Source organism: Haliotis cracherodii, unplaced genomic scaffold, assembly GCF_022045235.1.
Source record: "Haliotis cracherodii isolate W230 unplaced genomic scaffold, xgHalCrac1.p SCAF_5, whole genome shotgun sequence".
Taxonomy (NCBI): domain Eukaryota; kingdom Metazoa; phylum Mollusca; class Gastropoda; order Lepetellida; family Haliotidae; genus Haliotis; species Haliotis cracherodii.
Genome location: NW_027266308.1, coordinates 9,270,900 through 9,298,747, shown reverse-complemented (window position 1 = coordinate 9,298,747; position 27,848 = coordinate 9,270,900). Strand labels below are relative to the sequence as shown.

Here is a 27,848-nt window from a genome sequence, read left to right as displayed (position 1 = left end):
TACAGATGTGCTTTACCAGTTCGATATAAGCCACGAGGAAGTCAAGGTTCTATTTCCAGAGTCTTTGCTTCTGGCCAATCTCGGCATATTACCTCAGTCAACTCCTTCGAAAACCTGGCATAATTTTACGATTGTCTCTCACACAGTTTATCAACATGTGTGTGTATTACACACTTCCGGTTGCATGCTGGGTCCAACACACTTGGCGACATGACACGTCCTCAGTCTGATCCTTGTCCCGCCACCACATGCCTTGCTGCAGGCGGACCAGGGCGCCCAGGGATCCCATCCCACTGACCCTGGAAATAATGCACGATGCATCTTGCTTGCAGCATAAAGATACCACATAAAACCGAAGCTATCTTGTGTCTTTCATAACTGTATGATGGTGCTGCTCGAACGAATACTGACGCATCACATCAAACTTTAACCTTCGTCCTAACCTACAGCACGAACGTAAAAGTCAGTCACAGTGGGTCATGGTGTGTTTGTGAATAAGTCACTACTACAGAGTGTATTTGTGTGTTTGTGAATAACTCACTACCACAGTGTGTCATGGTGTGTTTGTGAATAAGGCACTACCACAGTGTGACATGGTGTGTTTGTGATTAAGGCACTACCACAGTGTGACATGGTGTGTTTGTGAATAAGGCACTATCACAGTGGGTCATGGTGTGTTTGTGAATAAGGCACAACCACAGTGTGTCATGGTGTGTTTGTGAATAAGGCACTACCACAGTGTGACATGGTGTGTTTGTGAATAAGGCACTACCACAGTGTGACATGGTGTGTTTGTGAATAAGGCACTACCACAATGTGTCATGGTGTGTTTGTGAATAAGGCACTACCACAGTGGGTCATGGTGTGTTTGTGAATAAGGCACTACCACAGTGTGACATGGTGTGTTTGTGAATAAGGCACTACCACAGTGTGACATGGTGTGTTTGTGAATAAGGCACTACCACAGTGTGGTATGGTGTGTTTGTGAATAAGGCACAACCACAGTGTGTCATGGTGTGTTTGTGAATAAGGCACAACCACAGTGTGTCATGGTGTGTTTGTGAATAAGGCACTACCACAGTGTGTCATGGTGTGTTTGTGAATAAGGCACTACCACAGTGTGACATGGTGTGTTTGTGAATAAGGCACTACCACCGTATGTCATGGTGTGTTTGTGAATAAGGCACTACCACCGTATGTCATGGTGTGTTTGTGAATAAGGCACTACCACAGTGTGGTATGGTGTGTTTGTGAATAAGGCACTACCACCGAGTGTCATGGTGTATGTGAATAAGGCACTACCACCGAGTGTCATGGTGTATGTGAATAAGGCACTACCACCGAGTGTCATGGTGTGTTTGTGAATAAGGCGCTACCACCGTGTGGTATGGTGTGTTTGTGAATAAGGCGCTACCACCGTGTGGTATGGTGTGTTTGTGAATAAGGCGCTACCACCGAGTGTCATGGTGTGTTTGTGAATAAGGCACTACCACAGTGTGGTATGGTGTGTTTGTGAATAAGGCACTACCACCGAGTGTCATGGTGTATGTGAATAAGGCACTACCACCGAGTGTCATGGTGTATGTGAATAAGGCACTACCACCGAGTGTCATGGTGTGTTTGTGAATAAGGCGCTACCACCGTGTGGTATGGTGTGTTTGTGAATAAGGCGCTACCACCGAGTGTCATGGTGTGATTGTGAATAAGGCACTACCACCGTGTGTCATGGTGTGTTTGTGAATAAGGCACTACCACAGTGTGTCATGGTGTGTTTGTGAATAAGGCACTACCACAGTGTGTCATGGTGTGTTTGTGAATAAGGCACTACCACAGTGTGTCATGGTGTGTTTGTGAATAAGGCACTACCACCGAGTGTCATGGTGTGTTTGTGAATAAGGCGCTACCACCGTGTGGCATGGTGTGTTTGTGAATAAGGCGCTACCACCGAGTGTCATGGTGTGTTTGTGAATAAGGCACTACCACCGTGTGTCATGGTGTGTTTGTGAATAAGGCACTACCACAGTGTGTCATGGTGTGTTTGTGAATAAGGCACTACCACCGTGTCATGATGTGTTTGTGAATAAGGAACTACCACAGTGTGTCATGGTGTGTTTGTGAATAAGGCACTACCACAGTGTGTCATGGTGTGTTTGTGAATAAGGCACAACCACCGAGTGTCATGGTGTGTTTGTGAATAAGGCACTACCACAGTGTGTCATGGTGTGTTTGTGAATAAGTCACTACCACAGTGTGTCATGGTGTGTTTGTGAATAAGGCACTACCACAGTGTGTCATGGTGTGTTTGTGAATAAGGCACTACCACAGTGTGTCATGGTGTGTTTGTGAATAAGGCACAACCACCGAGTGTCATGGTGTGTTTGTGAATAAGGCACTACCACAGTGTGTCATGGTGTGTTTGTGAATAAGGAACTACCACCGAGTGTCATGGTGTGTTTGTGAATAAGGCACTACCACAGTGTGTCATGGTGTGTTTGTGAATAAGGCACTACCACAGTGTGTCATGGTGTGTTTGTGAATAAGGCAGAACCACAGTGGGTCATGGTTTGTTTGTAAATAAGGCACTACCACAGGGGGTCATTATGTGTTTGTGAATAAGGCACTACCACAGTGTGCCATGGGGTGTTTGTAAATAAGGCACTACCACAGGGGGTCATTATGTGTTTGTGAATAAGGTACTACCACCGTGTGTCATGGTGTGTTTGTGAATAAGGCACAACCACAGTGTGGTATGGTGTGTTTGTGAATAAGGCACTGCAACAGTGTGGCATGGTGTGTTTGTGAATAAGGCACTACCACAGTTGGTCATGGTGTGTTTGTGAATAAGGCACTGCAACAGTGGGTCATGGTGTGTTTGTGAATAAGGCACTACCACAGTGTGGCATGGTGTGTTTGTAAATAAAGGCACTACCACAGTGTGTCATGGTGTGTTTGCGAATAAGGCACTACCACAGTGTGGTATGGTGTGTTTGTGAATAAGGCACTACCACAGTGTGTCATGGTGTGTTTGCGAATAAGGCACTGCAACAGTGTGGCATGGTGTGTTTGTAGATAAAGGCACTGCAACAGTGTGTCATGGTGTGTTTGTAAATAAAGGCAATTCCACAGTGTGTCATGGTGTGTTTGCGAATAAGGCACTACCACAGTGTGTCATGGTGTGTTTGTGAATAAGGCACTACCACAGTGTGGTATGGTGTGTTTGTGAATAAGGCACAACCACAGTGTGTCATGGTGTGTTTGCGAATAAGGCACTGCGACAGTGTGGCATGATGTGTTTGTAAATAAAGGCACTACCACAGTGTGTCATGGTGTGTTTGTGAATAAGGCACTACCACAGTGTGGCATGGTGTGTTTGTAAATAAAGGCACTACCACAGTGTGTCATGGTGTGTTTGTAAATAAAGGCACTACCACAGTGTGGCATGATGTGTTTGTAAATAAAGGCACTACCACAGTGTGGCATGATGTGTTTGTAAATAAAGGCACTACCACAGTGTGGCATGGTGTGTTTGTAAATAAAGGCACTACTAAACCACTTCAATACCATCGTGTGTCTGTGAGTGAGCAATAAGCACCCCAGTGTGAAAGATAAAAACAAAGCCACAAGGCCATGTAGCTCACCTGGCTTATGATGTAATAACTTTATGACACTTCACTTTGTAAAATGTGATTTTGAAAGATTTTTAACCACAAAAACACTGATTGAACAAGACAAGACGTCTTCATACAAAGAAACGGAAATTCCAAATTTCAGCTTCACCAGGCAAGCAGTGTCAGAGGAGAAGATCTTGTAACTGCAAGGTGTTATTGGGGTTCATGTACCTATGAAGTAGTCCATCACAAGAGGCCCCTTCTACAAGTGATGTAGGTCCCTACCAACTATTAACAGCCAAGATCAAACTGACACATCAGTTAAATTGCCTGAAATTGTGGCCCGCCGTCCGTGGACAATTTGGTTCTGCTCAAACTTGTTTTGCAATATTCTCCCATGTCAAAAGAAGTAGGATTGTTAAACTTCCCTGGGCCATACTGCCGACGGCGTCTCCCAATGTTGCAGTAACATTCACTTTCCGAACTAAAATTTGTTTGCCCGTGGCTACCATATTCGAAAAGAGATTCGGTTCCATTACTCCCCAAATGTGCAGATAAATTGACGGCATCTCCCCATGTTGCAGTAACATTGACTTTTCGAACTAAAATTTGTTTTCCATGGCTACCATATGCGAAAACAGATTCGTTGCCGTTACTCCCCAAATGTGCAGATAATTTGACGGCATCTCCCAATGTTGCAGTTATTTTGACTTTTCGACCTAAAATTTGTTTTCCCTGGCTACTATATGCGAAAACAGATTCCCCAATATGTGCAGATAATTTTACGAAAGATGGTTGTAGGCAGTGGGGACAAATGATATAAGATATTTGTGTTATTATTGCATACCATTATTACATACCTCATCAAGGTCTAAATTCATCATATCGCAAAACGCATATGTTAAACCGCACTACTTACTACACCAGCGTAAAATTTCAAAACAGTTTGAGAAAGGATGGTCGATAAACAGCCATTAATTGATTCCTTGAAATGGCTGTCTTGGTGGTCATGTTTAACATCGGATACAAAGCACGTGAGCATATTTTAAAAGACACAATATCTAAGATAATTCATTCAAAGTTCATGTCGAAAATGCATTAACATTCAAAAACGAGGTACGTGCAAGTCAAAAGTCGATCAAAATTCAAAATATAATTATTATGCAAAAAATGACATTTTCAATATGGCCGCCAAAATGGCCATGTTTTATATCGGAGCGGAGCGTGTGTGTGTGTGTGTGTGTGTGTGTGTGTGTGTGCTTGTTCTAGTCCGGACTGATGCCGATTTATAGTGCTAGCCCACAGAGATACCATCCTGAAGTTTAACATCAACACTCCACTCACACACAGTATACTGACTCCGAGCCGACAAATACTTATTTTAGCCCCTTTATGCCGAGCGCCAGGCAGGGTAACAAGAAGTACCATATGGTAACGTCTCTTGGTATGACGCGGCCTGGGATGGAACCCCGGGCCTTCCGCTCTGCAGGCGGACGCTCTACCACTATACCACGGAGGCGGTCCATACAATATAACGGACAAAGAACATTATTGTCATAAACATCTACACAATAAACTAAAAAGACATTACGAACACAACAAGTAACGTAACGGTTTTATTATAAAAAATAACAAAACATGCAAAATACAACAAACGATTGATACACACAGAAACAAAATGAGAGCAGGGAGAAGGAAACTAGCATGACTACGGTATTGGTGTGAGGCATGCAATGTACAACACGTCACACAACACGAAACATCCAATCCTGAAACGTTCTATGTTAAATCTTGTTCTACGAGGGAGTTCGAACAAGTTTCAAAAGAGCAAGATGACGAGATGGCAGAGAGATGAGGCAAAGATTATTACCATTATTAGTAACTCTGAAAAAGCATCGGTTCCTTGCAAAGTAATAAGTATCAAACTTGGTCGATCATATTTAGGAGTGAGTGAGTTGGGTTTAACGCCGCTCTTAACAGTATTTTAGTTTTATCAGGGCGTGTCAGTCACAGTGAGAGGAAAGCCTGAAGTGATACAGGACTCAGACGTTTACCACTTCGGTGAAACCCACGAACACGGGTATGGTGCTGACAAACCTAGAAACATAATCGGGGCGAACCGGGATTCCAACCCACAATCATAGGTTTCTGGTGTGCCCAAGGGACGCAACTCTGCACAGCGAATCGAATAGGTGTTTCATCAGTATCATTAATAATATCATATCCCCGATACTCTGATACCACTATATTCAAAGTGCATAATCTCACAGTAGTTAATAATTCATTCACAAATTTTAGAAAAAGGGACACTTTAAACCAAAACAATTACATTTAAAACGTCGATTCCTGATAGCAACCCCCATGACACTGATTCCATGGGGGTAAAAGGCCAAATAGTAGTTAAAAATATATGAATGGATAATTTAAAATCACTAACTTGATAACGGTGTTAGAACCTACACTGAAACGTCGCTCCTAATTGCAATAAAGAAGTTGTTCATCCATATATCTTATACTTACTTACTCACTATAGTTTGGTTCTCTCTGTGTGGCATCAAATAACAGTGCATTTAATTTTCGATTTCCCCGATCAATCTTGATGAAAAACAACCCATAAACCAGAAGCACATTACAACGTGGCTTTAGGTCATTAAAGGATGCAATGTACAAATTACAATAAATAGTCAATTCAAAGATAAGGAGACAATGCAACGCATGAGAGACAGCAAGGCGAGGAGGACGACCACTGGTTAGATTGAAACCCATACGATTACCGTTCCTGGTTGTGATCTGAAGTATTTGTGTTTGTTTGTTCGTTCGTGTGTTTGTTTGTGTTTGTTGTTTAACAATATTACAGTTTTCTGAAGGCGGTCTGTACAAAATCCAATCTGGACCAGATAATTCAGTGATTAACATCATGAGCATCGATTTATGCAATTGGGATCGATCGACCACTCGTTTCCGTAAGTCGCTTCTTACGGGTATGGTCTGCTTAAGACGAATCTAGTGCACGTGTGTGTTGACAGTGGGTGAGTGAGTGAGTATGGTTTTACGCCGCTTTAAGCAATATTCCAGCAATATCACGGCGTGGGACACCAGAAATGGGCTTTAAATATTGGTGCAATGTGAAGAATCGAACCCGGGTCTTCCGCGTGACGAGCGAACGCTTTAACTACTAGGCTACCCCACCGAGGGGAAGGTGACTTTCAGAAGTACGTCTAGATCGTATAACGCTGACGTCAACGCTTGATCTTCATGTCTGCCACCATACGCTGGGGATGGCGTTGACGAACAATATTAAAGATCTTCGTCAGGAGCTATCTACTACCCAGGGGCCACCCGTCGCGCTGCTGTCCCTCACTACTACGACCGCACGACATCAACTACCACAACTGTGTCAGAGAAAGTTGTCGGATACGGAAAACAAACAACATAGACAACATATATTAGACACCACCAACAGATTTAGATTCAACATTAGACAGAGACTCAACAACAGATTTGGTTGGTTTGTTGTTTAACGCCGCACTCAGCAATATTCCAGCTATATGACGGCGGTCTGTAAATAATCGAGTCTGGACCAGACAATCCAGTGACTGATATCAGGAGCATCGATCCATGCAATTGGGATCGATGACATTCATCAACCAAGTCAGCGAGCCTGACCACCCGATCCCGTTAGTCGCCTTTTACGACAAGCATAGTCGCCTTTTACAGCAAGTATGGGTTGCTGAAGACCTATTCTACCCCGGAATCTTCACGGGTCCTCAACAACAGAGAAGGACGTGACAGCGCTAGACGCATCAATGGACACGGACTCAACAACACAGATAGATTCAACAATGGACAGACACAACAAGAGAGTTCGCCCGTCGGTGCCTCGAACTTTCATGTACTGACGCAGTGAAAATATGTTTATCTACATAATCATTTTAGTCTCGATGAAATGTTTCTTTAAGCGCAAAATAATCGTTAAATTATTCAAATTGTTTACAAATAATTTATGGTATTAAATTTAGACAAATGTTGACTGGGGTCACGTGGAGTGTACAACCATATTCGAATTCTTTGTCTGAAATCGGTCACCTCATGATAATTACTTGAGAAAATCACAGTAGGGTTTCATTACATAATTGTCTCAGATCGTCCTTGAGTCAACAGGTTCGTGTTATTCTTTTATTCAAAACTCGATAATTTATCTGCAATAACGAACTCATTGTGCAAACGAAACCGTTCCAAGACGACCCGACATTTGCAAAACACTGTCAATAACTTCAGTACCACGTATTGTCGTATTCGTCGTCGTCGTCGTTGTGATTGTTGTACGTATTGTAGCTATCGTAATCATTGTCGTAATCGTCGTAGTACACATCGGCACTGTAATAATCACCTCCTTCAATGGCGTAGCCTGCTTCAAAGCCGGAAAAGTCGTTGTAAGAGTCGTCGGATTGGAAACGGACGTAGAGCGCGTTGCTGTCGTGCTCGAAGTGTGTCGAGGGGCCGTTTCCACACATCCTGCAAGTACATACATCAATCATAGGTGTCACGCTATAAACATTATACACTGGTGTCACGCTATAAACATTATACACGCTAAATACATTACACATAAGTGTCACGCTATATACATTATACACTGGTGTCACGCTATAAACATTATACACGCTATATACATTACACATAAGTGTCACGCTATATACATTATGCAATGGTGTCACGCTATAAACATTATACACGCTAAATACATTACACATAAGTGTCACGCTATATACATTATGCACTGGTGTCACGCTATAAACATTATACACGCTATATACATTACACATAAGTGTCACGCTATATACATTATGCACTTGTGTCACGCTATATACATTATACACGCTATATACATTACACATAAGTGTCACGCTGTATACATTCTGCAATGGTGTCACGCTATAAACATTATACACACTAAATACATTACACATAAGTGTCACGCTATATACATTATGCACTGGTGTCACCTTATAAACATTATACACGCTATATACATCACACATAAGTGTCACGCTATATACATTATACACGCTATATACATCAATCATAGGTGTCACGCTATATACATTATACACTGGTGTCACGCTATATACATTATACATAGGTGTCACACTATACATTGTATACATTGTACATCATACATATGTGTCACGCTATATATACATTATATATCATAATCGAGTAAATAATCGAGTCTGACCCAGACAAACCTGTGATTGATATAATTAGCATCGATCTAGGCAATTGGGATACAATTTATGATATGCATCAACCAAGTCAGCGAGCCTGACCCCGATCCCGTTAGTCGCATCTTGCAACAAGAATAGTCGCCTGTTTAAAGCATGCGTTGCTGAAGACAGCCCAGTGGTAATATTGGAAGCAATGAACCATACTATCCGGTTACGATGACACGCAATCAACGAAATCACGGACTTGACAACCCGATCCTGTTAATTACCTCTTTCGACAAACAGATCAATTGAACCCTTCACGGATAAAGAGCGGAGGTACTGTTACTAATCTATATCATGCGTCATGCAATTGATGTAACTGGTAATTTGGAAACATCGTGTATTGGTATTTATGGAAGATTCACTATAAAGGAGACGTGACTTACTTGGGTCCCACGAGGTGAGGCCCGAGGGTGCGAACTTCCACCCAGTCATAACCACACGGAGCGTCCTCGTCATCCTCCATCTCAAACTTGTTGAACCACAACTTGATGCTGGAGCCGGGGGGACCCTACAAAACAGAAGAAGGGTCACGGACGAGAGATTTTTAAAAGAGATTTATTATTCATAAAAAATGTTTTTGTTTGAAAATCAGCTTAATACTTAAAGTCATCTTGAAGAAAATAGGTCGCTTTGGGGCGCATGAAAATATCAACAACGCTAAAAAATGATAATGTTTTTTATCCATCTGCGTACATCACCGTTCAATGTTATGATAAACTTGATTATCATACCTCCTTTGATAAAATACTGTGAAACCAGCCTTGGAGGATAATACATTTCTCAGCGGGGGAATAAATCCCTTATACCCCGTCACGAGCAATACAGGATGCACGTGGATTTCTCAGAGACAGAATACATCCCTTATAGCCCGCTTCAAAGCAGAAATCCGCCCGTTTTTTCCGAGTCAATGGAAGTCACGTGACATAGCACAGGTTAACCTCGGCTCAATCGAACAGGTGTTTTCTATCAATTTTGCATTTGTGTTAATTCTTTTACAAAATCACATTAAAACATGAAGGTAAGATAAATTCATCCTCCGGTTCGTGGTATAAAACCTAACGCTTATAATATTTCCCGATATGTACAGTCGTCGTCAATGTCGCATGGTGGTGGCGTACTCACCAGAATGAGCCAGTGACACGTTACGGGGCCGCCGTACCCATTAGGGTAGTTGGGGGTGGAGAAGGTCCCGTCACGAGTGGTCAGTACTCCCCCGCAATCTGAGCAGAAAACAGTCACATTGAAAACTCCATTCAAACCACTGTATAAAGAACCAGTCATATTTATTTAAATCTTGACATGTAATGAATAGCACAAAGGTTATATTCCTAATATGATGTACATATACATATTTCACTGCATATGGTAGCTCGGTTACTTCAAATCAGCCTGTTTGTTTGTTTGTTTAAGACATATCTACGAGTGGGGGTTGTTTATCGTAAAATAAAACACTGCAAAGAGAATAAACCATGATAGGCGCAGACCGGAGTGGTGTATTCTTCCTGCAGTGTTTTATTGTACGATAAACAACGACCACAAGTCGTTTATTTTTTATATGAGCTATCAACATTTTATATCTTTCTTAAGGATGTCAATAAATTGTAAAGCTTTAAAAACATTTACTTGTATTCAAATAAGGATGATTCCCCGAATACAATCCGACCTCGGCAATGTCGGACAACTCCATTTTATGTACAGGGGGTTAAGTTTGGTATTCTCACTATTTTCACATCGATTATCGGCACCTTTTCTCCCAATACCGATTGTCATATCTCTCCAACTTTTGGGTGCGATCGTTCAGCCATCGCATTTAACTGCGTTGCCGTGCTACATCTATGGGGATCAACTCAATAGAAACTACCCTTTCAAAAATAATGTCGACCTAGTTAGGTCATTATTATTGTAACCCGGCTGTACATGAGAGAAGATCCGCCTGTAGTTTAGGAATACCCACGAGTGAGTGAGTGAGGTGGGTTTAACGCCGCTTTTAACAGTATTCCAGTTATATCGCGGCGTGTCAGCCTAATGTGGGAGGAAATCCCGAAGTGATGCAGGTCTCAGACGTTTACCACTTCGGTGAAACCCACGAGCATGGTATGGTATGGTGCTGACAATTCTAGAAACATAATCGGGGCGAACCGGGATTCTAACCAATAATCATAGGTTTCTGGCGTGCCCAACTCTGCACAGCAAATCGCGGCGCCTTAGACGACTGGGCCACCCGTGCCCCCCAATGACCCGAGAGAAGCTGTTGACACTCACGTCCTGTCGAGGAGATGACCTCGTCACAGGTGTCACCGGTCAAGCCCCAGGGGCACATACAGGTACAGTCGGCACCCATGAAGCCCATGTTGTTACAGTGCTGGGAAGATGGACAGTGCGCTGAAAGAGAAGTTAGTTTGACATCGGTCGCTTCATGTATAATGGTAAGTTAAACAAAACGTTTTCACAAAAATCTTTGAAAATGAAAACATATCTGACTGATTCAGAATCATAAATTACAGAAATTGTGACAAGATTATATACGTTCCTATTTTGAAAAACAACGTCGTTACCTGCACAGCCGTAGAGGTCGTTGGCGGTCTTGACGTCCATGAAGCTGAGGCCGTCTCTTTGTCCCATGAAGCCCTTAACGCCATCCTCCTTGGGCAGAATAGTGGGTGACTTCCCGTCCTTGCTGTAATACTGTCACAAGGGATATACTCACACACACTGTGGTACTGTCATGGGGGATATACTCACACACGCGCTGTGGTACTGTCACAAGGGATATTCTCACACACGCGCTGTGGCACTGTCACAAGGGATATACCCACACACACTGTGGTACTGTCATGGGGGATATACTCACACACACTGTGGTACTGTCATGGGGGATATACTCACACACACTGTGTTACTGTCATGGGGGATATACTCACACACTGTGGTACTGTCATGGGGGATATACTCACACACACTGTGGTACTGTCACAAGGGATATACTCACACACTGTGGTACTGTCACAAGGGATATACTCACACAATCTGTGGTACTGTCACAAGGGATATACTCACACACACTGTGGTACTGTCACAAGGGATATACTCACACACACTGTGGTACTGTCATAGGGGATATACTCACACACACTGTGGTACTGTCATGGGGGATGTACCCACACACACACTGTGGTACTGTCATAGGGGATATACTCACACACACTGTGGTACTGTCATGGGGGATGTACCCACACACACTGTGGTACTGTCACAAGGGATATACTCACACACACTGTGGTACTGTCATAGGGGATATACTCACACACACTGTGGTACTGTCACAAGGGATATACTTACACACACGCCGTGGCACTGTCACAAGGGATATACTCACACACGATGTGGTACTGTCACAAAGGATATACTCACACACATTGTGGTACTGTAACAAGGGATATACTCTCACACACACTGTGGTACTGTCACAAGGGATATACTCTCACACACATTGTGGTACTGTCACAAGGGAAATACTCTCACACACACTGTGGTACTGTCACAAGGGATATACTCTCACACACACTGTGGTACTGTCACAAGGGATATACTCACACCCACACTGTGGTACTGTCACAAGGGATATACTCACACACACGCTGTGCCACTGTCACAAGGGATATACTCTCACACACTCTGTAGCACTGCATACTCAATAGATAAGAGTGGTGTATGGACGTCCCCGTCGCTGATACACTACTTCATTAAGTTCAGTTATTTGATAAATATTTAAAGAATTTGTGAAGAGCCTTAGCGTAAGAGTGTCTAAAACGTGAGAACGCGAGAAATTGAAATTGAATTCTCGCGTTCTCGCGATGTCGTGTATTTGTGGTTTAATTTGAGATTAAAGTCGAGATGAGATGTCCAAATGACGCATTTTCGCGCATACTGTGATATGTACGAAAAAGACGAGAACGCGAGATTTTTGCCAAATCTCGCGTTTTCGCGATCTCGCATTCTCGTAATTTGTGCATATTTAACTCGTTTCCAAATGTCGAGATCGCGAGAGTGTCCCTTACAGTATTCCATATATATCATATTCAGCACCTAACCAATGGACCTCTATGACGGAAGGAAACATGTCAACTCACCAGTGAGCCATAGTGCATTACTGAGCCGATATCGTAAGGTTCATCCGTGCGGACCTGCGAGGTACCGTACTTCTTAAAGTTGTACTGAAACTTTGGGGTGACGTTCTCCATGTGTACAGACACGTGCTCATCTCTGTCAGGGCGGGACTGCTCATGGTAGAATCCCAACACGTGGCCTATCTCGTGAGCTATGGACCCCATCTGCCACAACAACGTCATTCACAGAGTCTCAATCAGGTATGTTCATGTGTTAATGTTAAACTCTCAAACCTAGCCCTGTCTCGTTACTGATCGTTAACATTAATGCATCATCTGTCCCATTGGCATTTCAGAATCTGTGTAAGGCGAGGTACATATGGTTCAATGGCCGTTATAAGGTGTAGTGTATTTACATCAAGACAAACACACTTACAGTGTTACACCTGGAGCCGATAGATGTTTCTTGTCCACCAGCAATCCGTCCTATGGCCGACTGGCACCTGAAGAGCAACACACGTCAACCTTACTGAAGACACGCCCCCACCCGCTCTCCACCCGTTCATATATCATTAACGCGGGGTTAAGCTTTAAAAAGTGGCCGACTTGTGCACTTTGAGTTAAAAGCATGAAACTTGGTCCCATGAAAGCTTTAACCATGGTGATTAATTTTGGCTATAGGCCCAAACAAAATGGCCGCCATTTTCAAGATGGCCGCCATTTCCAACATGGCCTCCATTTTATGCCTGAAATTCTGCCTGCTTCTTAATAGGAGCGTGCTACTGAAGCTATTATTGAGAAGAACTGACACAATATGAAATAATCAATTACTACTTTGATACGAGTTAATATGTTGAAAAGTGCAAAACAACTAGTTAAATCGTTAAATTTGAGGTAAAAATGGTTGAAAAGAGTTTCAAGCAATTGGCTGAGATTGTGGAATTACCGTCTGTTGGTACGTGTCCTACTAACTTTTCAACCCTGTGTCATTAGGATTGGTTCGATGGAGTACCCCATTACCCCGCCCCGTGTAGATGGTGTACCCACTGACCCCGCACCCTGTAGATGGTTTACCCACTGACACCGCACCCTGTAGATGGTGTACCCACTGACCCCGCACCCAGTAGATGATGTACCCACTTACCCCTCACCCTGTAGATGGTGTACTCACTGACCCCTCACCCTGTAGATGGTGTACTCACTGACCCCGCACCCTGTAGATGGTGTACCCACTGACCCCGTACCATGTAGATGGTGTACTCACTGACCCCGCACCCTGTAGATGGTGTACCCACTGACCCCGCACCCAGTAGATGATGTACCCACTTACCCCTCACCCTGTAGATGGTGTACTCACTGACCCCTCACCCTGTAGATGGTGTACTCACTGACCCCGCACCCTGTAGATGGTGTACCCACTGACCCCTCACCCTGTAGATGGTGTACCCACTGACCCCTCACCCTGTAGATGGTGTACCCACTGACCCCTCACCCTGTAGATGGTGTACCCACTGACCCCTCACCCTGTAGATGGTGTACCCACTGACCCCTCACCCTGTAGATGGTGTACTCACTGACCTCGCACCCTGTAGATGGTGTACTCACTGACCCCGCACCCTGTAGATGGTGTACCCACTGACCCCTCACCCTGTAGATGGTGTACCCACTGACCCCTCACCCTGTAGATGGTGTACCCACTGACCCCGTACCATGTAGATGGTGTACTCACTGACCCCGCACCCTGTAGATGGTGTACTCACTGACCCCGCACCATGTAGATGGTGTACTCACTGACCCCGCACCCTGTAGATGGTGTACTCACTGACCCCGCACCCTGTAGATGGTGTACTCACTGACCCCGCACCCTGTAGATGGTGTACTCACTGACCCCGCACCCTGTAGATGGTGTACCCACTGACCCCTCACCCTGTAGATGGTGTACTCACTGACCCCGCACCCTGTAGATGGTGTACCCACTGACCCCTCACCCTGTAGATGGTGTACCCACTGACCCCGCACCCTGTAGATGGTGTACCCACTGACCCCGCACCCGTGTAGATGGTGTACTCACTGACCCCGCACCCGTGTAGATGGTGTACTCACTGACCCCGCACCATGTAGATGGTGTACCCACTGACCCCGCACCCTGTAGATGGTGTACTCACTTACCCCTCACCCTGTAGATGGTGTACTCACTGACCCCGCACCATGTAGATGGTGTACCCACTGACCCCGCACCCTGTAGATGGTGTACTCACTGACCCCTCACCCTGTAGATGGTGTACCCACTTACCCCGCACCCTGTGGACGATGTACTTAAATACCCCTCACCCTGTAGACGATGTACCCACTTACCCCGCACCCTGTAGACAATGAACCCACTTACCCCGCTGCCTGTAGTCGATGTACTTAAATACCCGGCACTCTGGTCATCTTCCCGGGGCAATGGAGTTAACTGACTGTAAAAGTCTCAGTAGAAACATAGAAACGCCTGGCAGAAGAATTGCCCACTTACCCCGCACCCTGTAGACAATAAACCCACTTACCCCGCACCCTGGTAGAACTTGACGCGACTATCGTCGCCGACGCCAGGGGAGTACTCCCTGAACCTGATGCAGGTAAGATCTTCCCAGTGGTGTATGGCTTGGCGGATGTTGTCCCGGTAGTTGGATGCTGTTTATGTACAAAAAGGGGATCTTCACAACATGGCCGAGACATGGCTCTCTGATTTTAATCAGTCCCGGGCCCCGTTCCACAAAGCGATCTTAGCGCTATGATGGTCATTAGCCCATGTTATAGTATGGGAGTTACGATCTCCTTGGCACTAAGTTCGCTTTGTGGAATGGAGCCTAGGGCCCTGTTCCACAAAGCGACCTTAGTGCTAAGTTGGTCGTAACTCTCATACTTTACCATAGGCCTACGATCAACGTAGCACTAAGATCGCTTTGTGGAACAGGGCCCAGGACAATGGCTTTAGTCTTAGTCTGTATATGACATATATTGTGATTGGGGAAGCTGCATCTTCCCGAGGCAAGATCGCCCTGTAGACTTTTTATCAAAGTCTTGTTTCCACCCCTGCCACATCAAGCCCACTTTTCTGTGCTAAATATGATTGGACTATCGCACATACCGTTAGTCCAATTAGAGAACGTTTCACCATAGCAACATCCACGACTGGTACACCTTCGTATGAAAGAGGTGTACCGCTTCCTGTCTTTGTTAAAACGTCTTTTTCATCGAAAAACTATTGCCTATGTTTTTGTGTCAGGGATGAAATCGCGAATGATTTCGTTATCTGATCGACAAGACCATCGCCTATGGTAGCCGCCATCTTTGTGAAGCTATACGAGATAAGAACAGCGATCTGATTGGATATCGCGTTTTCATTACAAGGGCCACAACTCGCGATCTACGCGTGGTGGCGCCAGAGTCGAGCCAAGAAAAGTGGCCTTGATGTGGCAAGGGTAGAAACTAGGCTTTGATATAGGCTAGTGGACACGCTTGGCTCAAGAAGATTAGGAAGCTGATGCACATAAAGGGTGTTATTTACTGGCGGCATTGTAACACGATCTAAACAAACGTACGTAAATCTGAATCAAACTCGTAGGCGACGATGTTGTTCGGCCAGAGGTACTGGTCCTGTGCAACAGCCTTCCTCCGGTAGCGGGAGCCGCCCGGCTGACCGTCATTGCCGATCATCATCATCTGTTCTGGGGTCAGCTTCATGTCCGACTCATACGCCCCGTCCACACCCATCTCCTCTGGCGGCATGTTGGGGCGGGCTATCTTCTTGCCGGTCGCCAGACGAAGAGCCTTCGTATTCAGACGACTTGGTCCCTGAAATCAACACTTGTTTTATCTGCTGCTACTACTACTACTACTACTACTACTACTACTACTACTACTACTACTACTACTACTACTACTACTTCTACTACTACTACTACTACTACTACTTCTACTACTACTACTACTACTACTACTACTACTACTACTACGACTACGACTACTACTACTGCTGCTGCTGCTACTCCTATTACAGCTACTGCTACTTCTACTGATGCTGCTGCTACTGCTACTACAAATATTATTATCGTTATTATTAGTATGTACAGATAAAAATAAAAATGCAGCGAAGAGGGTTTAGGTGATCCTGGCACAGTCAGGGTGGTTAGGCTCATCATCAGCTCAGGGCCCTTGCCCCTCTACACGCAGACCAAACAGCGAATTGGACTTCTCCCAGGAAGCGGTGCCTAGTGGAACCCGCCCAGAACTTTTCGGCGAATGTGAAGACTCCCAAACAGTACAGCCTTCGACATTACCCAGATTGTCAGAAGAGCTGTATTCCTGGTATCAAACCCGGGTACTCTCCCAGTGTCAGTCACAGATTGGCAGGTACCAAACCTAAGGCATGGAGGACAATGGGGAGTAGGACAACTTGGTATACGGGATGCAAGCGTGACATTTCGAAAGTAGGTCCGTACATTTGCCATGCTTTTCCTGAATTTTGTGAATCACATTAATGTCAAAAGGGAAAGAAAATGCAATGATATAAATTATTTCATTGGATTTATCAAAAAGGACAAGATCAGATTTGTAGGCCAGGATATGTATCTATTATTTTCCATGACGCCCTCTACATACTTTGTGTCGTACCATGAATGGTAATACAGTAATAAAAGGATCGAGCTATTCCGTCAATGTCGCTCAAGATACTGTGTTTATGCCAAAGCTGGGAATCCACTGACAATGTGTTGGGTAGTCTCATTAATTTCATTGCATAATCTACATTTTTCATGTTTACAGTTTGATGCAAAATCATATATTGACGGCTCGCGTGAGAAGTGACTGGTCCTGAGCAGCAAACAGAAGGCTTCTGTTTCACTTTTCAGGCCAGCCGACTTCATCCAAGCAAAGGACTCTGCAGGATTGGTGTTCTTCTCAACACACTACCCATAATCTCGATGCAGTGTTCGTTCAGAAAGCCTCTCCCTGAAATACTGAGTCGGGGCCGCAGTTATAAGGCACTTCGCTTGGTTGACACTTATATCTGTATCAAAGCCATTAACAACTTCAACATTGACATTAAGATTATGTCCCACCTCCTTGGCTCGTTTAAGGAAACTGTGGAATGCCTTGTTTTCATCATGAGTCTTGACATGCTTCACAAGAGGATCATCAGACAAATAAACCTGTGTAAAAGTGCACAAAACAATTCTGTCATGAACAGTCTCCACGTTAATCAAACCACGCCCCTCAATTATCATTGGTAAATATAAGCGATTGAGCGAGGGTGGTGGGATCTATTGTCTGACATGATTCTTCGTGTGAGTTTGTCAATACCCTGAATGTCTTGTTTCGTCCAATCAACAACACCAAAAGAATACGAAAGGACGGGTGCAGCATAAGTATTCGCGGATTTAACTTAATTGTGAGCGTTCAGCTATGAAATCCAGATTTTCTTAGGTCTACATTTGTATTGGGCCGGAAGTTTGTCTTTGATATTGGCATTCTGAAGTTTCTCTCTAACCTGCTCCCGCTTCAACATTGCGTCGTTTCAGACGAAGACTGTTGCATTTGTCGAGCCTAAAGGGATTCAGGATTATAACCTTCCTCTTTGCTAAGTAAAAGGCTTAAAGGATTTAGTGACAAACAGAAAAGCAAAGGACTAAAAGAATCGCCCTGAAGTAGTAGTAGTAGTAGTAGTAGTAGTAGTAGTAGTAGTAGTAGTAGTAGTACGGTGGTAATGAAGATTATGATAATGATGATAATGATGTTATGATTCTTAAATATAATTAGGAGATAAACATAATGTGTTTTCAAAGTAGAATTAGGTTTAAGACTGAAAATGAAGAACTTTTCTATAGATATTAGCTTCCGCGGTGATAGGACCGTCAAATCGGCAGTTTCAATCAGAGGGGGTCTGTTGTGATTTGATAGCCTCTGATCGAAGAATCAAAAATCGAGTAATTTCTTTGGTGAGTGAGTGAGTTGGGTTTAACACCGATTTTAACATTATTCCAGTTATATCACGGCGTGTCAGTATATTTATTTTGTGGGAGGAAAGCCCGAAGTGATGCAGGTCTCAGACGTTTACCACTTCGGTGAAACCCACGAGCAGGGGTATGGTGCCGACAAACATAGAAACATAATCGGGGCGAACCGGGTAATGTCTTGGGCTGTGTAGATTCCCTAGCACGTGACCTGTAATAAGGCATTATACTGTAAGAAGCACTCGGCATCCTTCCACAAAACACAGTAAACACAGCAACACAAGAAACAACTATCGTCCACTCTTACAGCCACAATAAGGCGTCCTACTCTAAGAAACATCTATTGATCATTCTCAAAGCCACAATAAGGCGTCCTACTCTAAGAAACATCTATTGATCATACTTACAGCCACAATAAGGCGTCCTACTCTAAGAAACATCTATTGATCATACTTACAGCCACAATAAGGCGCCCTACTCTACGAAACATCTATTGATCATTCTTACAGCCACAATAAGGCGTCCTACTCTACGAAACATCTATTGATCATTCTCAAAGCCACAATAAGGCGTCCTACTCTAAGAAACATCTATTGATCATTCTTACAGACACAATAAGGCGTCCTACTCTAAGAAACATCTATTGATCATTCTTACAGCCACAATAAGGCGTCCTACTCTAGGAAACATCTATTGATCATTCTCACAGCCACCATAAGGCGTCCTACTCTAAGAAACATCTATTGATCATTCTTACAGCCACAATAAGGCGTCCTACTCCAAGAAACATCTATTGATCATTCTTACGGCCACAATAAGGCGTCCTACTCTACGAAACATCTATTGATCATTCTTACAGCCACAATAAGGCGTCCTACTCCAAGAAACATCTATTGATCATTCTTACAGCCACAATAAGGCGTCCTACTCTAAGAAACATCTATTGATCATTCTTACAGCCACAATAAGACGTCCTACTCCAAGAAACATCTATTGATCATTCTTACAGACACAATAAGGCGTCCTACTACAAGATTTTACGCCGCCTTTAGCAATATTCCTAGTCTGTCTTACAGACCCTGATACAAATATATATCAAATACAGCCCATGCAAGTCTGTAATGTTTGGCAAGTCTAGATCACTGCAGTATCAGGAATGAAGAGAGTCACTGGGCTCCTTTGTATCATATTTTTATTAAGATAACTGAACAACTGTTTATTTTATGTACGATATGTTCATTTCAGAGACTAGATGTTAGTCTACAATATTCCAGCAATATCACGGCGGGGGACACCAGAAATGGGCTTCACACATTGTACCCAGGCGGGAATCGAACCCGGGAATTCAGCTTGACGAGCGAACGCTTTAACCACTAGTCTACCCGACCGCCCCTCTACTACAAGAAACACCTACTGATCATTCTGACAGCCACAATGAGGCGTTCTACTTCAGGGGTTGTATTACGCAAGATACCAAAAGACATTATTTGTTTTTTATTCCATATTATTACCCTGTATTCCCTTTCATTGCAATTTTTTTCTCGACTGAAAAATGAAACATGGCGCGGTCTGCTGTGAAGTGATAGGTATTCAAATAATAAAGTCTTATAATTATTTCAATCATGTTTTGGGGGACATCTTGACAACGTAACGACCCTTCACTGCCCCGGAAGAGATAAACTTTTGCAAACATGGCGTTTTGTCAAAGGATTTAACATTGGCTTAAGGCTGTAATTACTACACTACTTCGGTACGTCACTGTAGCTTAACTGTGACCCAGTCGCCGACTCAGGTACCGGAAACCTTGCTGGAAACATCATGTCCGACTCCTGACTTGAGTCACTTCGCATGTACACTCGGGACAAATAGGACGTATACCAGCATGTTCCTCCCGTGTGCTAACATCACATGTAACAACACAAGGTATGTGGCAGAAGGCTCCCACTTCCCTGTTGCAATCCATGAAGCAGATTCGTGTACCGGCCTTGACACTGTAGCGTTCCACCATATATGATATCGCTAACCAATTGAGCCCTGACACCGTCTGTATGCCTCGTAGTTAACACTGAGAGATGAGGTGGTGATTATATTTCAAATACATTTTTTTTATTTACAATAAAACAAATCAAAATTTTAAAAAAATGAAGTCATAGGGTTCAATCCCTACCTAATAAACATAGAGTCAGTGAGTTGGGTTTATGGCAGCTTTTAACAGTATTCCAGTTATATCACGGTGTGTCAGCTTAATGAGGGAGGAAAGCCCGAAGTGATGCAGGTCTCAGACGTTTACCACTTCAATGAAACCCACGAGCACGGGTATGATGCTGATGAACCTAGAAATCAGGGCGAACCGGGATTCGAACCCAGAATCATAGGTTTCTGGGTGCCCAAGGGACACAACTCTGCACAGCGAATTTCGGCGCCTTAGTCGACTGGGCCACCCGTGCCCCAAATTAGACATAGACATAATATATCAAATGCAGATTTACAGGACACAATTATGTACAGGTTGATCATCATGATGATATAAATAGGCAACAGAAGGCGACCACTGACAGACAGATATTGTACAGAATCTCATGACAAAGTAGGGCTATACAGACACACAATGATCACACGGCAGCTACCCCATGCAAAGTCCTCGCTCATCGTCTCCTTATCATTGACACATGACATGGCAAATATAAACCGCCGGTGTAAAAAAAGTTTACACTTAAAATTGGATTTACCAAAACAAGATAAACTTTATCAAAACGTTTATCCATATCAAATACATCACCATTCGTTTTTTTAGCGATCATAGAACATACTTTCTTTTGCCCGGCAATGCATTAGTCAAGATCGAGCCTAATTGAAATATATATACACATCACTGATTAAAGATAAAACATGACAAAAGAAAATATCCTATAAGTTCATCAACTATACTTTTGAGATATAAAATTCTAAATTTAATTTTTAAATCAAATAACATTTGTAAAAGGAAACAAGTAAATATCTAGAAGGTCAGAGGAAACAAAAACGTGCTCCTACCTGCACCGACCTTGCGTCACCTTCTATAGCCCATGCATGTAGTACAAGGAGACTTAAGAGAAGAAGTCCCATGATGCGACTGGGGAGTGACTTGTCACAGAGGATGAGGATGAAGACGAGAAAATCTTCATTATATACCAAATCCATCGTCATCAGCCGTTTGCTAACCTCCTCACCTGCTTCCTACTTGACGTTGTCAACCAATGAAAATTCATATAGCAACTGTAAAGCAGATGGCGGTAAACGGGCGTTTTTCCTACGGGGTAATTGATATGGCCATCTCCAGACTTAATTAAAATGTTGATTGTGACATAGCTACACTGGCCAGCCAACGACACAATCTGCGCCATAAGATAAGTGTTTGTCATTGAAAATTGTAACTGTTTGTAAAATATGGAAATATTTGAATTCCCTTTTTTGACGCGTACCATACCCGTGTCCAGGTGAACAATTCATTTGGCTTTGCGTGTGTTTGTGAGGCGTGACACCGGTGGGGTAGGATACATTCACTTTTTCGAGAACATCTGGTATCATTACTATTTGATAGTGATTCATAAACACATGCTCATGATATAGCCGGAATTGTGCAATCGAATCTGCTTTTAGCAGAGATTAATTATGATTCGTTTTGGCATTTTAATTTATTTTAATGGTAGACTGTCTTAAATGGCTGTTGTTTTATCTTGCTAGAAACGTAAGGGCCTTTGAGAATTTGTAATATCATATCGAGAAAAGGAATATCTAACTAGCAGCGATGTACAAATATTGACATCCCTATTGTCCAGAGCATTGGGCAATCAACATCTGGACACTGAAAACACGTCCCACACTAAACGCAGTCGGTTTACAGGGCGGAAATGCTAATATTTGTTTTTTGTAAGATGGAGGCAAATCGGCTTACTCAGCGTTTGACAATACACGAAGTCGAGGTTTAACATTGGATCAGACCGCCGTTAAGGCAAGTGTCACGCACACAACACTGTTGTCCACTAGAAGGTTACACCATAACTCAGAAAGACACGTTACATCTCCTCGATATGGGCCAAAGAGTAAAAAAGACTAAGCCCCGATACTGTATACGTATTATCGACAATGACCACCTACTTGCTTAAACACCCTTCACAATAACATGTTTTAAACTAAAAGAAATCTTTCTTACATCGTAGAGATATCGTTAACGATGTAGTGCACAGGGAGGGGAGAAGCCTGAAGTTGATGAATATGGAGATAAATACGGATTATAATTAGTGATAAACAACTTAAAGGATCTGCTCGGTTGACGTAATACAAATATTAGTCCTGTGGAAAAGAATTTCATTCAATAGTGAGGCGCGATGAGGGGAGTTTAACCTCGCGTCCAAGATTATTGCACTTATATAGCGACGTGCATGCACGTGTGTGTGTGTGGCTGCTTGTACTAGTCCGGACTGATGCCGATTTACAGAGCTAGCCCACTGAGATACCATGCCGCAGTTTAACATGAATACCCCACTCAGACACAGTATACTGACTACGAGCCGACCAGCGCTTGTTTTAACCCTTAATGTCGAACACCAAACGGGGGTAACAACAAGTACCATCTTGTAACGTCTTTTAGTATGACGCGGCCGGGGATCAAACCCCGGACCTTCCGCTCTCCAGGTGGCGGCTCTGCCACTAGACCACGGAGGCGGTCTTCATTCAATGGTAGCTAAACTTTATGATTATATTGAAGTAAAGAGAAGGTGGTTTGTTTGTGGTTAAGGTTTTAATGAATACAAATAAACAAGGGATAACAATGAACGAATGTCACCTCTCCAAACTTATTGATTATATTATTATTTTCTTGTGTTAGATCGCGATATGGCTGCAATATTGCCGATGCGATGTAAAATCATAACTCACTCACTCTTGTGTTAGAGTCCTAATATCTCCGTCTGCTGTCATAAAGACAGACGGATATTTCATTGGGTATTTAAGGCTGCATGGTCCGTTGTACAGTTAACAGTTCCGTTTTAATTGTTTTCTCCACTGTCCTAGATTAGCAATATTACAAACTGTTACGTGAATTGCGTTGTTGATTGACGCGAGCAACGGCGTCATCCAGCTATGTCGGCTCCTAAATAACTGAGGCTGGTAGCGCCTGCGCAGCATACCCAGAGAACCAGGCTTGTAAATAACCAAGTCTGGGCCATAATCAGCAGGTTCAAAATAACGTAAATTCTCACGAGAGATGATGAACCCTCGGCGCAGCCTGGTAGCGCTAGCGCAGCATACCAAGAGAACCAGGCTTGTAAATAACCGAGTCTGGGCCATAATCAGCAGGTTCAAAATAACGTAAATTCTCACGAGAGATGATGAACCCTCGGCGCAGCCTGGTAGCGCCTGCGCAGCATACCCAGAGAACCAGGCTTGTAAATAACCGAGTATGGGCCATAATCAGCAGATTCAAAATAACGTAAATTCTCACGAGAGATTACGAACCTTGGGCGCAGCCTGGTAGCGCCAGCGCAGCATACCCAGAGAACCAGGCTTGTAAATAACCGAGTCTGGGCCATAATCAGCAGATTCAAAATAACGCAAATTCTCACGAGATATGATGAACCTTGGGCGGGGCCTGGTAGCGCCAGCGCAGCATACCCAGAGAGATTCCCATCAGGAGTCTTGGAACCCAGTGTGAACCTTTCTCATACACAGTTCATTCATCAGAATGTTATTAATTCTGTCATGAGAGATGCCTACTGTATTGGCTATGTGACGTGTGGTGTGTCATCTATCTTCCATTGTCATAACATAACATGTAATTTATCAACATTTTCCTTAGTTGTGGCATCTGAAGTTTGGATCATCTCTAAGGTCCCCCCCCCCCCCCCCGCCGCATGTCCGCAGGGGTGGCTGTTAAAACTGATGACTAGCCGATATTGTCCATTTTCATAAACAGTGTAAATGAGTATGGTTTTACGCCGCTTTTAGCAATATTCCAGCAATATTACGGCGGGGGACACCAGAAATGGGCTTCACACATTGTCCCCATGTCTTTCTGCACCTCAAATACCATAACCAATATAGGTAAGCATCACTACATCTATTGTTTGTGGCCCAGTCGTCGAAGGCGCCGCGATTCGCTGTGCAGGGTTGCGTCTCTTGGGCACACCAGAAACCTATGGTTGTGGGTTCGAATCCCGGTTCGCCAAGGTTATGTTTCTAGGTTTGTCAGCACCATGCCCGTGCTTGTGGGTTTCACCGAAGTGGTAAACGTCTGAGACCTGCATCACTTCGGGCTTTCCTCCCACATTAAACTGACACGCCGTGATATAGCTGGAATAATGTGAAAAGTGGCGTTAAACCCAACTCCCTCAAAGAACGTAGAGTACGGGACATATCAAATAATGTCACAAATTAGAACAGCATGTTAACTGAGGAGGTATTATGTCAAGTACCATCAAAATGACATGACTCCGATGTATAAAACCGGAAGACATGTCCATCCCTGTTTTGTACTGGATTCCAACGGTCCATTAAAATCCATACAATCCACAAAATGCACCACCTATTCCCTGTCTCAACAATTAACCATAATCCTTAATACAATCAAAGAAGGAATTTCTGTATGTTCACAGAAGGTATTTCAGACATGTTGAATTAATACCATGTAGATTCGTTAAAACCCAAAGGATTTGCTTGAATTTTTGCAATGTCAGAAAAGAACCAAGATCGATTATGTCAAAACATTTGATTTATCAACTTTTGATTTCACTATCCCACACGACAAGCTTACGGGGAAATGTATTCCTTGATCCATGGGGCATGCGTCGCTATCCATGGTGGCCATAGATTTAGTCACATATCTATCTTCAGAGATTCAGGTCAATTTGTTAAAATTGAAAAAAATGAGAATTTTTGTTGTTGAGAAAATGTATGTGAAATGCTGGACTTCGTCACAGATATATGAGTGTGAACATTGGGGTTAGGACATTTGGTCTGTTTCTTTATGCATGTTGAATTTCAGCTTGGACTGGCAAACGCATAACAAGGGAATTTGTCTGTTTAACTTAAGTCTCGGACATATCGATGATCTAATATCGTTCAGTAATGGTCACATAGCCAATTCACTTCCATTGAAATAAGGGCGGTGCGGTAGCCTAGCGCTTAAAGCGTTCGCTGGGTTCGACGCTGGGTTCGATTTCCACATTGGTACAATGTGTGAAGCCCATTTCTGGTGTCCCGCGCCGTGATATTTCTGGAATATTGTGGCGAAAAACCATACTCTTCCACACCACTGATTTAAGCCTCTGAATTAGAACAAAAGACAAGCGAGACCGCCTCACCTGTTTCATTTTTCGATGTTTGCAAGAAGATCCTGAGGAACAAAAACCTATCCCCAGGACTGGATGACAAGAGGGATGACAAAAGCAAAACGAACTTACTATTTCTTGAACGTTTTTTCTCTACTTAAAAGCAGCAGTGTCTCTGCACTTGCACATAGCAGACGTAATTCAAAATTAATGAAATTATTTTTTTAGTTGCAGCAAAATCAGTAAATTCGCTATCGTGTGGCTGGAGTTCTGGTCCATCACTTGATTGTCTGATTTGTTTTGCTGCGGCAGCATGGCAAGTTTGTTTGTTTGTTTGTTTGTCGTTTAACGCCGCACTCAGTAATATTCCAGCTATATGACGGCGGCACGGCAAGTTTGCTTGTTTGTTTGTTGTTTAACGCCGCACTCAGCAGGATTCTAGCTGTATGACGGCGGCCTGTATATAATCGACCCTTGTCCTTACAATCCAGTGATTGACATTATGAACATCGATCTACGTAATTGGGATACGATGACATGCATCAACCAAGTCAACGAGCCTGACCCCCCGATCCCGTTTGTCGCCTCTTGCGTCAGGCATCGGTTGCTGAAGACCTATTCTACCCCGGATCTTCACGGGTCAGTGAACAAAAGTAAGGTTTTCAGTTTCACCTGTGTCTGCTGTATTTGTACGATTAGTTGCACATGATTTGGGAACATTGTTTCGTGTTCGAAACAAATTTGTACAATTTGATTTTGGTATAGATCATTAGCTTGTCAGTGTATATAGAAGGCTAGATGACTATGAGAAGGAAAGTTATTTCCAAAACATCAGTACATGTTTCAGATAACAAACGTTGTTTTTGGTTACCTTTCAACAAAGATTTCTTATATAAGTTTCCAAACGAGGTCCATATAAGGCTGCAATACGTTACAACACCCAATGACTGAATGACGTTACTTGCAATCGCAATGGTGTCTTAAACCCACTTTAGGAATGGTAAACATTATTCTAAACATGTAAACGCTATTGTGAGCATGTTTATTCTGCATACGTGAGTCGTGCACGGTTGTGACGTCCTGTGATGGTGCCCCCTGCCCACATGTAGTGGGCGGGTCGATACCCACCCGGCGGTCAACAGGTGGTTGTGGCGTCACGCGCACTCGGCTCCTTTACCGTTACTCCACTCCCGGACTAGAATAACAACGCCTCCCATATTAATCAGTAGCTTAAAGGCAGTTTGATTTTGAAATCATTTGTGATCGATCTATTCGATCAGATAACTGTTTATTACTTTCTGCAGTTTCCGTTCTGAGATACGAAAAGCAATCTTAAATCCTGATGTTATTGCTGACCACTTGAGATGACAAAGTGACCACTTGAGGTGACAAAGTGTTATATTAACAAGCCTTACATGTTTCGTAATCGTACTCCACTTCTTTCACGAGCGTTTAATATTTCTTCACGTGTTGAGTAGACTACAAAGGTGGGACGCGACACAAAACTGAATTGAAATCTTAAGCAAACACAACCTACAGGCGTAATCGAGCGTGCATAAAA

General features: G+C 43.4%; 1 protein-coding gene across 1 annotated transcript; it reads right to left on the bottom strand.

Annotated features, from left to right (window-relative positions):
- Nucleotides 1–150: 150 nt before the first annotated feature.
- LOC139442045 (protein SpAN-like) lies at nucleotides 151–22,085 on the bottom strand. The gene is made up of 11 exons (XM_071222824.1): nucleotides 22,014–22,085; nucleotides 16,572–16,824; nucleotides 15,534–15,660; nucleotides 13,424–13,490; nucleotides 13,012–13,212; nucleotides 11,437–11,566; nucleotides 11,144–11,263; nucleotides 10,004–10,101; nucleotides 9,265–9,389; nucleotides 7,999–8,123; nucleotides 151–299 (listed from the first exon to the last, which is right to left on the bottom strand). The coding sequence occupies exons 1-11, from the start codon at nucleotides 22,083–22,085 to the stop codon at nucleotides 151–153; spliced, it is 1,467 nt and encodes a 488-aa protein (XP_071078925.1).
- Nucleotides 22,086–27,848: the final 5,763 nt, after the last annotated feature.

What these genes read in the sequence shown, in the direction of transcription:
- LOC139442045 (XM_071222824.1), bottom strand. Translation starts at nt 22,085, where the DNA reads ATGGGACTTCTTCTCTTAAGTCTCCTTGTACTACATGCATGGGCTATA. An exon ending in GGTCATCTCCTCGACAGGAC is followed by an intron (nt 10,102 to 11,143) that starts GTGAGTGTCAAC and finishes TTTTCTGCTCAG; the next exon opens with ATTGCGGGGGAGTACTGACC. An exon ending in CGTGTCACTGGCTCATTCTG is followed by an intron (nt 9,390 to 10,003) that starts GTGAGTACGCCA and finishes TCTGTTTTGTAG; the next exon opens with GGTCCCCCCGGCTCCAGCAT.